The sequence below is a fragment of the Engystomops pustulosus genome, chromosome 11 (assembly GCF_040894005.1).
Source record: "Engystomops pustulosus chromosome 11, aEngPut4.maternal, whole genome shotgun sequence".
In the NCBI taxonomy this organism is placed as follows: Eukaryota; Metazoa; Chordata; class Amphibia; order Anura; family Leptodactylidae; genus Engystomops; species Engystomops pustulosus.
The window spans coordinates 28,229,249-28,243,402 of NC_092421.1; the positions used below are offsets into that span (position 1 = coordinate 28,229,249).

The 14,154-nt window shown below is 43.5% G+C and overlaps 1 protein-coding gene across 6 annotated transcripts in view; it reads right to left on the bottom strand.

Moving 5' to 3' along the window:
• HIF1AN (hypoxia inducible factor 1 subunit alpha inhibitor) overlaps positions 1-14,154 on the bottom strand; it is a 143,615-nt gene that overhangs the window by 123,813 nt on the left and 5,648 nt on the right. For 5 of the 6 annotated variants that reach the window (XR_011850851.1, XR_011850853.1, XR_011850852.1 and 2 more), the window contains exons 3-7: positions 13,474-13,622; positions 9,164-9,309; positions 7,387-7,493; positions 6,999-7,062; positions 5,223-5,333 (exon numbers count right to left, since the gene is read on the bottom strand). Coding sequence is in view for 3 of the 6 variants with exons in the window: in XM_072131380.1 (XP_071987481.1) it covers positions 5,223-5,333; positions 6,999-7,062; positions 7,387-7,493; positions 9,164-9,309; positions 13,474-13,622 (577 nt within the window). In the remaining 3 variants the exon portion in view is untranslated. Of the gene's footprint in view, positions 1-1,660; positions 2,805-5,222; positions 5,334-6,998; positions 7,063-7,386; positions 7,494-9,163; positions 9,310-13,473; positions 13,623-14,154 lie in introns of those variants that run through there. The other variant, XM_072131378.1, reaches the window with a different exon arrangement.

A 14,154-nucleotide genomic window follows, 5' to 3' on the forward strand; every position in this document is an offset into this window, starting at 1 on the left:
ATCTTTATTTTGCAATTCACATATGGCTTGGCTTCAAAATCTACAAAAAAAATCCTGAATATCTATCCCAAAAGGATCCTGTAATTTTGTAAAAATATCCACTGAGAAACAACAATGGGCGACTATATACTCCACAGCTCCTTTCATGATATTCTTATGACAGGAGCAGGAGATGGAGCAGTTTCCTATCCATCTATATGATAAGTCTCACTCCTCCACCTATATACATACATACATCAGGCTGAATGACTGGCAGTGATGGCCGTCCTCACGCTCATAGTCTCGCAGCGGATAATGAGGCATCACTTATTAATGTCAGTTTGACGTCTACATTGTCAATCGTCCCTGGTTCTGAAACTGCCCCGGTATCTGTACATTACTTTGCAAAGTAAACATAGTAACGGAGCGATGATTCACGGCGAAATTGTTCAATCGCTATAAAATAGAGGAATTTATTTACGTATGGGTGGGGACTGTTCACACAAAGAATCACACACATCTTCCTAACAGGTTTATAGGCAATTTTCATTAACAATTCACCAAAAAGGAAAAAAAAAACAAAAAAAACCTGAACCACCCCTTCCATTCCCCCAAGTGATTTCACAGTAAAAGACATCCAACATGTATCCACAGAATAAAGAGGTGTCATAACACTTGGGCGCAAAGATAACTTTCCATCAGGGCGTTTGGCTTAGACTTAACCCCTATATTATAGATTGTTATAACACACAGGTATTGAACTTTACTCAATTCTTAAAGGGATTGTCCGGAATGGGAATACTTTTCTATTGGCCTCAGGTTGTGTAGAAATAATTAAAAAAAAAAAAAAAAAAAATTATACTAGGGTCACATTGCATTTTTGCCCTTTGTTGTATGCACATACAGTGGGATACCTCGTCCTGCACCTCCCCCTCCAAGGCCTCATTCAGATGGCCTTCTGTGGGGATGTATATGCAGCCGCAAATTTACGGCCACATATATGTCCCCATAGACGCCAATGGCGGCCCGGCGGCGTATACATGCTCCATCTATCCCAGTGTCTGCGGCTGTACACCACTGTTTTCTATGGAGGACGGAGGGGTCACCTCCTCCTCTCCAGCGCCCAGCGGGTATACTGCGGTGTAAATGTACCCTAAGTGGGAGGTGGAGTTCAGGGTGTACGCTCAGCAGAGGCCTTATAAGCCAGGAGCCTTCTTGGTGTATACAGAATAAGTGATATGAACCAATCACCTACATATGAGCCTATATATGACCCGGGTCCTTACCTATGTTGGTATACAGGAGGCTCAACAATGATATCACATGGACAGCACACACCCGCTGCAGCCGATTACACCCTGTAGATGCTGCAGATGTCGATGTAACACCTTAAAAAAGGTTTCCCAAGACTTTAAAGATAAAAAAAAACAAAAAACCTAAGAATCAGATGAAACGGTGTTCACCTCCCAACACCCCCCGCCATTAAGCTGAATGAAAGGAGATCACAAAAACAGGCACAGATCCTTACACTGTGCAGTGGCCATGTCTGGTACTGCAGTGGTCTACAGACAAGCCAGTGAGCAGTCACTTCACTGACCATCAGCTGGATTATGGGGATGTTGGGAATCAGAATCCTAAAGATATGATGCTGACGATCTACGACAAGGAGAGCTCACCAAAATTAATGTCCTAGAAACCATTTTAATCCCAGAGTGGTACATGGCAAGGAGATTGTTGACAGGAGACACACAATAACTTTTTCTAAATATTTTTATAAACTCAGGTGGTAAACTTCTGAAAATTTTCTGAAACAATTGTGGCCTACAGAAAGATTTACCTTTCCTGGATGCAAAAACATCCGAGATCAGGGAAGTACTTTACAACTTATGTAGAGCCGAACTAGAATGCATTATGCTTCCCCTCGCCTATGTCACATAACTCTGAGGAGCTACTATGGGCACATTTAAAGGGGATGGGTATAACTTTCCCTGATTTAAACTGCCTGCAGTATTTGCTATTACAGGAACTGGGAAGGTCCCCAGATTGGTTATATCCACTTCAACAACAGATACAAATAAAGATTTACTTAACATTGGGCAACTCCGTTCTAATTTACAAAGTAATAGAAACAAAATTTTGATTCGAGAAAAAACTTTGATGCTCTTGAAAAGGTTTCCAGTAATCGGCAGAGAAGCCATGACCATGAAGCAGCGCGTGTTCTTCCTGACGGTGAAGGTATCAAGTGGTGTCGGAGAAGAAACATTGCCTGAGTAATCATCTTGCCGTCATTAAAACCGTTTACATTGCGGGATGCAAGTATGGCGCAAGTATCACTCTCACAGCAGAAACGCAACTTGTAAGAAACATAACTGGGGAGCAAAACCAACCAAGTCCATGGAGAATATAGCGAAAGCTTGCCCTATGAGGTCTTTGGATACGGAACTCGATGCAGGGAACGGATGAAGTAAACACTTTTCGCATGAAGACAGCGCAGGCCACCGCCTTAAAGTCCGCTGCCTGAACAGAGTGCAAAGAACAAATTTAGGTGTTGCATTGTTTTGTTGATTATTTTCTTCCTCTTTGCCAAACAAAACATTATTTAAAAAAAAAAAAAAAAAACTGAAAAAACTATTAACACAGTAGTGAGTGGTGTAAACCAATGTACAGGAGATCAGTTGGCCGGTTAAGTGCTTCCAATCTGCAGAATTTCTCGTCAGTCGTCTGAGAAGTAAAGCCGCAGCAGTCTTATATGCGTATTGTCACAGCTCAAAAAGCCAGCGTTAGTCGTAGCGTCCCTTTATCATTGTGTTTAACAAAGGACCAACCTGGAAAATGCCAAAAAAAAAATAAAAAAAAATTATTACACAAATATAAAGAAATTGTCGAAAGGTTTCCCCATGAATCAGTCCTGAAGGGCTATTACCTTCTTCGTTCTTTTTCTGCTTCCACGTGTCCCTTGGTGCCGCTGGGGGCAAACACTGGACACAATCAGTCTACTTCCCCCTCTGGCAACTAAAATTATAATCTCTTCTTCACCTCTCCTCTAGGAGAACTATACTGCCATAGTTCTGCAAAGCCCCTGCTCCTACCCCCACAAGCAGGGCAGAAAGCCATCTCTATTGGATGCTTTAATGTGAACAGACATGTATAACACAGAGAACGTACAATCGGCAGGTGAGTGGCAGGTGTGTCCACCAGCACTAAGATCATTATGTGGACATGCACACTGCTAAAAACATTGCACACCAGGAGGCGCCATGGTGTGTAAATTGCAAGCATTGCTTATTTTCATCATCTATACAAAGAATTTAACATCAAATGATAGAACAGCAGAACAACCACCAGGCCCTTAGTGACTGCAGACCGCCTCTATGGAAGGGTTCACAAAACAGCAAGTAGAATTTAAGCAAAATCTGGCAAAAATCCTAGTTTTTCCCTGCTTCAATAAATAAAGTTTACATTCACACACGTACAAAAAAAAAAAAAAAAAACACACACAAAAGCAGAGATATGGACATCGTAACTAAATTCATATGGTTACTTTTCCGTTTAGCAATTTTCAAAAATATAGATCTTCTGTGGGGGATGATTTATCATATGACGGAGGTCCCCACCTCCTTAGGCCTGCTAGTGGACATAGTTTATCCCAAAACCATGCAAAAGTTCAAAGTGAATTTCAGGGCTTTTATGCCAACTTTCTGGCATAGAAGACCTGATAAATGACCCACCATGTTTTAAAATGTATTAAGGCAAGACCTATTAACCAAAATTAACTATTAAAATTTAAGTTAAGTGACAAGTCAGATTTAAGCAAAGTCGTGTCCAAACGGGAAGAAAGAGACAAACCTTTAAAGTGTACCTGCTGTCATTTTTAGATCATTTTTAATTGTTTGTATGTGTGTGGGGTGTTGTAAATGTTTTTCCAATATACTTTTTTTTTTTTTTTAATTCTGCTTAGGCTACATTGACACAAAAGTATGCCTGCTGGGCTATGTTCGCCGTGATGGAGAGGAGGAGTAGTGACACCTCCCCTCTCCATTGCGATGCATTGCGCGCAGTGCCGTAACACGTAACACAGTGTACCGAGCATTACGGTGCCGCACCGTATCGTTCCGTGTGCCAATTGAAGTCTGTGGGGGACGTATGTACTGCCGCTTGCTTGCGGCCGTATATACGTGCCCCCCGACATAGCATGGCGGGCACACGGCAGCACGCGGGGAGAGGAGGAGGAGGTGAGCGCTCCTCACCCCGCCCCTCTCCATAAAGAATGTATGGCAGATGCCGCCGTATGCCGTGAAAAGATAGGACATGTCCTGAAATGCCGTCTCGTCCTCGGTAACTGGGGGGTTGGACTGGACAGAAAATAACCCGAGCACCAGAAAAATCTATATTGTGGTGCAGCAAACTAGACCGAGTAATAGGAGGTGCAAAGTACACCATCCAGCATCAGACACATTGATTAATCAGGTGCAACAGAGAAATGTCTAGTTGTACTTTGCACTGGTCCAAGACCAACACATTAAATACATCTCCCCCTATGAGTTACATCTTATCTACCTGTGTTTGTTTACACAGCTGTGAGTGGTGCAGATTAACCTTCACTTTCAACTTGATATTTGAAAATAACACTCATAGCACACTAAAGCCAGGAAGAGAGCAGAAAGGGTTAACACTCACTGCTTTGAGAGGAGAGAGTCCTGTCTTCAACCTGGTAGACAAGACAGTCCTTGACATTGTTCCTAAGGGGCACTTTACAGCCGATTTCTTTAAAACCTCTTAATAAGGCATATTAGAATATTGTTCAACACATACACACTTATCTGAAAGAATTGCAAACTCCAACTCCCCCTAAACTTAAAGGGGGGGGGCAGGGCATGACAGAGTTATAAAAAAAAAAAAAATCAGGGGACATAGGGTCAGAGGAGGAAATCTGTGACTTCATAGTTCTCTATCCGATCACCAGCACTATCAGCCCAGCTGTTACCACTCTATGTCCCAAAGTGGTGTACCAGTACTATCTGGCCAGTGTCCACCAGTATAGAGACAAACACCTAGCTGCCTCTCCAGGCCTCCTCCTATCAGTCATGTGACAGGTTTATCATGTACTGCCTCCAAACATGAGACATTATCATCTCTAGAGATACTGAAAATGATGCAGTAAGTCTTTGTGTAACTGCCATAGCTCTTACCATCTACATTACACAAGTAATGGGCCTGTAGGGTTTCTAGAAGTGGTCACTTACCTCCTGTGGATTCCCGAGAGCCTCTCCCAGCATCTTTTCAATGTTTCTCATAATTGCCACTTTCTGGTGTGCTTTCAGTGGGTATTCTATCCTTTTTGGTGTCGGTGCACCCTATTTAAGTCAAGATTAGGAAAATAAATCACCTCATGAATAGTAAAGGAGTAAATCATGTGAAGTAGCAATCTGTAAGGCATGTGGGGTGGCAGTGCCCACAGTTGGATGCCGTCTAGTAGTTATTCCATCAATGTTTAGCTTTTAAAACCGCAATGGGAAAGGGTAGTTTTGTGGCCACCAGAGGAAGCTTAAAGGAAGCTTAAACATGTTAAATTACTTCACATTAACTAAAACTATGGTAAGGAGTACATCTATCCCTATATTGTTACTCCCAGTGCCTCCAAAGTTCCACCGACCATTCATAAATTTGAGTCACCATCTAATGCATATTCATGTTCTTCAAGCTCAGCCGCGCCTCCCGCTTTCTCACTGAAAAGGGGTATGCCCTTTCTCTTCACAATGTGTCTTGGGTCAGCTAGCCCATTCCTCCATCTTGGAGGAATAAGAGATGACGGCTGTGCTTTCAGTGTGTGACTCACTGAGAAGAAAAATCAGCTCCCTCATTCTCCCCTCCCTCAGGAATTGTGTTCCCCTGAGGGAGGGGGAATGAGGGATCTGAGCAGAGTGATACAGTGACTCAACTAAAGAGAAAGCATGTCCCCACTACCCCCCTCAATCAGGAAGTTGGAGCCGTAGTAGAGCTGGAAAAACAAATATGCCAGCTCTCAGACAAAGGAACTGTGGAACTTTTCAGGCATGGAGAGGAACATTATAGGGATAGTTGTACTGCTGTAAAATAGCAGTTTTCAATGTTAGTGTTTTCGTTTCATCAGTTCTAGGGAAAGGGGAAATTTTAATTATATTTTTTATTATTTTATTTACTATTTTTTAGGGTACTTAAACCTTAGATGATCTGATCGTTCCTTCCATACACTGCAATAGTATTGTATTGCAGTATATGGCACATTTACACAGAATTCATTACAATGTGCCACTGACACATTGTAATGAATCTGCAGAATCCATAAAGCCTCAGGTCTTACAAAGACTAAACGCTGTCATGGCAACTGGTCTCCGCTTCCCAAAGACGCCATGGGGAGTGACAAACTCAACAAAGATCGCAACACCAACAAGCCTGGTTTTAAATGACACCACCGGCAATCAAGTAGTTAATACCTGTGTTCATTGCTTAACGGTGGGCGTTTGCCGCAATATAGGGATAGTTGTACTGCTGTAAAATAGTAGTTACACTAACTTAGAAAACTGACTGGTTCCTTTTAAGCTGTGTACTGTGCCAACGCACATAGAACACATTATATAGGTGAGTAGGAACATTAGCTCATATGCAGTAATGACATAACGATGTAGCGGTGTATGAGATTCCTCTCACATCTGCATCGCTACCCTTATCAGGAACGTTTAATGTCTCTCCCTGCAGTACATTTACCCTGTTCCCAATCCGAACATCACAGGTTCTTTATCAAGTATAAATCTTCTATGTTATTTGCCTTGCATACAACACACAGATGGAGCCACCTCTGGTGTCCAACACCGATATATATGTATAGAAATAAAATGTATACATCCCAAAATAGGGGAAAAAAAATAAAAGGCTCAAAAAATCCAAATCATATGTGAAACCTCTTAACATTTTAGATACCATTGTCATGCCACTGTATTCCAACTTCTTAATAATAAAAAAAAAATATTTAGATACCGTACCTTGTACCAGAAATTGACAGTAATTGTTGTCCCTCCATCCATGAGTGACTCTATATGGTGCCACCTGTAATAGTAATAAAGAATTTCATTATAATATAAATATCTTTTTTTAAAAAAACCTTCTAATTAAGCGACGACAAACACCTGAGGGATTGTCGGAGATTTGTGGTAGCAAATGAAATATAAAGATTTTTTCACTTTTCATTCACCCACTCATTTCCCCTCACTCCGGTGACCACTGCAGCCAATGATCTCTCAAGTTCGACAGCCACATAATTGTCCATTATATTAAGTATAATAATATGGTTTCTCCTGCTGAATAAAAACTACCAATGAATGATATCACATAGCAATGCACAGCACATTTCTTATAAGGGGAACGTCTTACCAATACATTGGGATATAGAGAACATCCCCGGGCCCCACCACAGTCTCGTAGCCGTGCACATTCCTAAAGTTAGGAAACTGCTCTAGATCAGGGTTCTCAAAGTCCACCTATCATGTAGAGAAAAGACAGACATGTACATGTATTACTGACCCGACAGCAATCAAAAACAGCCAAGAACAACAAAGCTGTGAGAAAAATCCAAAGAATGTCAAGATTTACATCCAGAATCTAGAATCAGACTTGTGCCATTTCAATGAGAGGAGTGAAATCAGCATCAAAACACAAAACCACGTAACACATGTGAATTATCTGCAGATCCGCAGGCAGCATGTTATATGTAGAGCAGGAGGAGCTAAACAGATTATACATAGTGTCATATCTGCAGGCAGGATGTATAAAGCAAAAGATGCTGAGAAAATTGTTCAGTGTCCTACCTGCATGCAGCATGTTATGGAGCAGGAGGAGCTGAGCAAAGTGTACAATAGTGACCTCTCTGCAAGCAGGATGTTATAGAGCAGGAGGAGCTAAACAGATTATACATAGTGTCATATCTGCAGGCAGGATGTATAAAGCAAAAGATGCTGAGAAAATTAAATTGTTCAGTGTCCTACCTGCATGCAGCATGTTATGGAGCAGGAGGAGCTGAGCAAAGTGTACAATAGTGACCTATCTGCAGGCAGGATGCTATAGAGCTGGAGGAGCTGAGAAGATTGTACATATCGGTAGTTTCCTCTCTGCAAGCAGGATGTTATAGAGCAGGAGGAGCTAAGCATATTGTACATAGTTTCCTCTCTGCAAACAGGATGTTATAGAGCAGGGGCAGCTGAGCAGATTGTATATAGTTTCCTTTATGCAAGCAGGATGTTATAGAGCAGGAGGAGCTAAGCATATTGTACATAGTCTGTGCAAAGCATGTTATAGAGCAGGAAAAGCTTCACAGCAATATGTGGGCCGTTTGTTTTAAGACAGTTGGGTAGCCAATGACAGGGCTCCGAGAAAAACAACACTTACTGTTCATGACAAAGACATATATACTAAGACACAGGTATGATCTAGGAGGGAGAATGATAAGTGCACGGTTTCTGATGCAAGTCTTTAAGCTCTTCAACCCACTTATGAATGAGACGAATTTGATATTTGAAGTTTTATGGTAATCAAATTCTTCCCGGCCAGCAGCTGTACATGTAATTCAATACCATACGGGCATGGGGTTACCTTTAGCTTACCAACCCTGAAAAAGATACGTTTTCCAATAAGGACACACAGCCTTGTTGTATGGTGACCTGCAGACTCCTATGGCTCAATGACAGTATGTCCCCTGGGTTTATGTTGTCCTCATAGATGTACAGATTAAAAATGCGTCACATTAGAGGGGCTCAATGCTCTCATAAGTGACACGAAGGGTTAATGTATTAATACTATGCCAATTTCATAAGAAGCCATCTCAAGTATGGGACCCACTTCTATCGGAAATATTACGAGATGAGAATATGCCTTTAAGAAGGGCTGGTAAACTTTCATGACATGCAGAAGATTGATGGCTGCTTGTTTGTCTGGTTTTAAAAACCCAAAAGAACCAGTGGAGGATTTCATTATCTAAAAGATATTTAACCCTTCCCTTCCCCAGCTGCAGACTTCTGTGTGAGAATATTTCGGAGCATAGAAACGCCATGAATGTTGTATCCCATATGCATACCGGAGCTGTGGAAATATCTGCTCATGGATATAGCACATGTTCGCATGGACATCAGCTGTGCTGGCAGGTTAGGACTCTCACCTGGCTCTGTCTGTCACAGGGATGGTGAACCGGATAAGGATAGAGGCATTCAAACTGTTCTGGAGGAAAGAGGATACAGCGTTTGTATCCCTTAATCTGGGCAAAGAAGTTTTGCTGCTCGTCATAGTGCGCCGGAGTCACATTCCCTGTACACAAACAGCAACGTGAGATTAGACACGTACAAGGAGCACCCAAAACAGCCGGAATCACATCACAATGCATTACTATACTAAGACAATATGGTCAGCCCCTAAAATATCACCTAATTGCCAAATTCTTCAACTGCTCTATCGTAGCGTTTATTTTTTGGAAAATCGTTTTATTAGAGATCCTGCATTATTTACTAGAATGTTATCCCCTTACCCACCAACATAAACACTTTAAAATGATACATCATGTGCTATCTTGTCATTTGTAACAGATTGTCATTCGTCAGGTTACTCCTCACACTTCTGTGCCCCGCACCTTTGCTCGTGTGTTCACCAGAATGAGTACCAGCAGGGATGAGAGCACATACTAGTTTTCATTTTGATATGTTTTCTGCAGGGCTGTGGAGTCCGTAAGACAAACCACCGACATGGACTCCTCAATTTCCCCAACTCCAACTGGTACTGATACATTTACAGTAATAATAAGGCTTTATACCAATTACCGTACAAATTGGCTGTATGGGTGTATATACTGGTACCATACGCCCCCAATATATCCTTCCATTGAATGGCTATTGTACACTGTACCGTTTTTGAGCCGTATAAAAATAAAGCGCATGTCTTATTTTTTAATCTATTTGTGTCCGTACGCCCCTAAGAAGTCAATGGGAATGTATAAAATACAGGTTGTATACGGGCACCATATATATGCAGGTCATATAAATGCAGTATTCAGAACCAGTGGGAGGAACATTCTATCAGCCAGCCAATAGTCAGCCATCCATCATTTGCCAGCCTACCATATTTTATACCGATACGGTACAGATACTGTGCCATACGTGCACATACAGATGAAAAACGTTATGTATATACGGATTCATACACCACAAAAATACAGTATTAGGCTACATGCACACTGCCGTTGCCCGCCGCACCGTAGCACGGCGGGCACATGGCAGCGCGTGGGGAGAGGAGGAGGGGGAGAGAGCTGCTCACCCCCGCCCCTCTCTATAGGGATAAATGGCGCACGGCGCCGTATTACGGTAAAAGATAGGACATGTCCTATCTTTTTCCCGGGTACGGAGCGGTAGGGTGCCGTGAGCCCATAGAAGTGTATAGGGGACGTGTATCAGCCGTATATATGCGTCCCCCATACATGTGTGTGAATGCAGCCTTAGAGAAATCACACAGCTTTAGAACTATAACTATAAGAAGCTGTAATTATGCGAAACACTGTGGGCAAAAAGAAAAAAATCTGATTTCAACAAAAAAAATTTACTGAATAATATTTGTTTGGTGATTCTTTGAATTTGTTCTTAGAATCAGTATCACCTCCATCAGATTCTCCTGCATAGATGACCTCAAGTCTGACCTAATTATTTTAGGGCTAGAGAACAGCCTCTACACTGACTTGGGTTGGTGGCAATGCAGTAACCACACAGGCAACATTTCTAACAATTCCCAGATGTAGAGGAATTGCCTCATTAACAGTCAGTTGATGAACAGTTGAACCTTCAATATCAGGCTTTTCTCTTGGAACCAGAGGTCGCACTAACATTTTTCCAGAAGGGTAAAAATACTCCTCTCACCATTTTTGAGGAGTATTTTTACCAGAGGAGGAGTATGAAAATTTCGGTAATACACATAGCACTCACACAACACACACACTCCCCACTCACGGCACACACTCCCCACTCACGGCACACACTCCCCACTCACTCACGGCACACAACACAACACCGCACACACTCCCCACTCACAGCAGAGCACACACTCACACTCACAGCACTGCACACAACTCCGCACACATTCCCCTCTCACAGCACACACCACAACACCGCACACAACACACACACTGCACACACTCACAGCACTGCACACACTCACAGCACTGCACACACTCACAGCACTGCACACACTACACTCACCCGGCACTGCTCTTAGGCCCCGTCGATCACAAACGCAGGCAGCTGCGGGCAGGTAGAGATGGAGCAGGACAGGGAGCAGCAGCTTCGTGGCCCACATGCAGTGGCGTAACTAGAAGAGGCTGGGCCCCATGACAAACTTCTGCATGGGGCCCCCCTTCCCCTTAGGGCGACGTGTGCGCCGTCGTGTGCACAGCGGGCACACGTCGGCACACGGGACAGGAGGAGGGGGTGAGCGCTGCTTACCCCCTCATACATACAGCATGTACACACATACAGTATATACAGACACGCTGCATACACAAAACAAATACGCATACATACAGCACTCACACACACAGCATATTCATACACTCGCAGTGCGCACACACAGCATATTCATACACTCGCAGTGCACACACACACCATACACTCACACAGCATATTCATACACTCGCAGTGCACACACACACCATACACTCACACAGCATATTCATACACTCGCAGTGCACACACACACCATACACTCACACAGCATATTCATACACTCGCAGTGCACACACACACCATACACTCACACAGCATATTCATACACTCGCAGTGCACACACACACCATACACTCACACAGCATATTCATACACTCGCAGTGCACACACACACCATACACTCACACAGCATATTCATACACTCACAGTGCACACACACACCATACACTCACACAGCATATTCATACACTCACAGTGCACACACACACCATACACTCACACAGCATATTCATACACTCACAGTGCACACACACCCGCACACGCCATACACTCACACAGCATATTCATACACTCACAGTGCACACACACCCGCACACGCCATACACTCACACAGCATATTCATACACTCACAGTGCACACACACCCGCCATACACTCACACAGCATATTCATACACTCACAGTGCACACACACCCGCCATACACTCACAGTGCAACTGCACATACCATGCACAAACAGCCCATACTCTCACACAGCACATACACTCACAGGGTGCACACACACCATATACACAACACAGCACACACACAGACACAACACAACACAGCACATGCACAACACATACACACAGCACATACATAGAGGGACTTACAGTCGGCTGTCTGTCGCATTCGGGCGCAGGAGCCGGGAAGCAGAGAAGCCGAGGGGAGCGGAGGAGCCAAGCAGCGGACGAGGGGGTCAGGGGTCAGGGGATAGCGTAGAGCTGGGGAAAGAGCGGCATTGGTGACAGCCCCGCCCCCCCCCCCCCTTCTGATGGGCCCGGTCTCAATGGCGACCGCGGACGGTACGCCACTGCCCACATGTCTCCCCTGGGGCGGGTGCTCTCACTCCGGCCCGCCCCCAGTCACGTGTCCCGCTGAGCGGTCCAGCGCGCTGTGATCGCGCTACTGACATTTAACTCATTTGCAGCGCGCGCTGAACCGCTCAGCCTGCGCACTATAGGGAATAATTGCCAAGCGTAACTTTACGCATGGAAATTATTTTGGGGGGTAATGGCGCCTCATCACGCGTCTATGACGCGTGGTGAGGCGTTAATGCGACCTCTGCTTGGAACCGATCACTAAGTGTTTCCCATGATAATGCTGCACAGTCTAGCAGTGCTAGATAACATGTAGGATTGGCTTCTATACCTATAGCACTTTTTCATGTGTGTATTTCTGACTTTGAGATGTTACACTACATATTCTATGTTTAGTGTATACAATCCATCAGAGCAGCTAACCTCTACAAACATGAAGGTAGGAAAAGCAAACTACATCATACAGCAGTATACAGAGAGAACATACACTGGACAATCCTGCCCTAATCCAGCTTTCCCGATCACTCTAGCAGTTCTAAAGTACAGACATTTCGTCCCCTCTGATCTGTAGGGGAGAAACTTCACTACTGAGCATGAGCAAAAAGTGCATCCACATTCATCTCAAATAAAAGCCTACATCCTTATATCAGGAAAAGAACAGACATTTACAGACATTCCATAATTTCTACAAATTCTGATGGACTCTGACTTCAGAGCTCTGTTTGTCTGTAAATATTTTCTATTGTGTCTGAGCTGAACACAGATGGAAAAATAACTTCCTTGAGCAATCCTGTTTATAGCTCACGATCCATACTCTACCTTAGACAATGAATAACCGGAGTAGGAGCCACCTGCACACATTCCACAGCTATCATCCACACATTTATGGCTCATGCTATTTCCAATCCTTTACCTTCCATGCCGATCAGCAGAAGGTTGGAGGTTAGCTGGCCCCAGCCGTGCTTCGCCTGTTGTTTGTTTATCCAGTTCCAGTTAAACCCCAAAAAGTCCACCACTATCTTACGACCTACGGTGTCATTGAGTGTCTGCTGCAGATATAATCTGCAAAAAAAAAGTGATGTAACCAGCAATTAGTTCTGTACATGATGGGAGTTGTAGTAAAGAGATTGAATAGAATCATATAAAAAGTACATAGAAGGATAAAGCACTGACATCCATAACAGTCATTACTTTAACTAAACTGCACAATCCCGACATGAACATGTTTTTTTCCTATAGCTCTAACAAAGGGGTGATCCAGATAAAACAGACAGAAGGGATAAGGCAAAGGCCAAGGCCAGAGCTTACTAATCTGTGTGTCCTGCTGCAACCAGTTATCCTACAACCATTCCCAGGTCTCTTAGAAGGATAATGGAAACGTTTGAGCTGCCAGGATAAGAATATTATATTTGTATGAATACTGTGGCTCAGTGCTGAAAATATCACGTCAAGGAAAAACTTCTTATTGCTGGAGGGAATGCTGGCTAATGGACGGGTTGATTTAAAGTGGTAGCCACAAAACAGACATCGGTAGTGGTGGCCTCAGCATGGCAATTTTAGTCACATGAGCACTAACGGTGTAGTTCAGGGATTC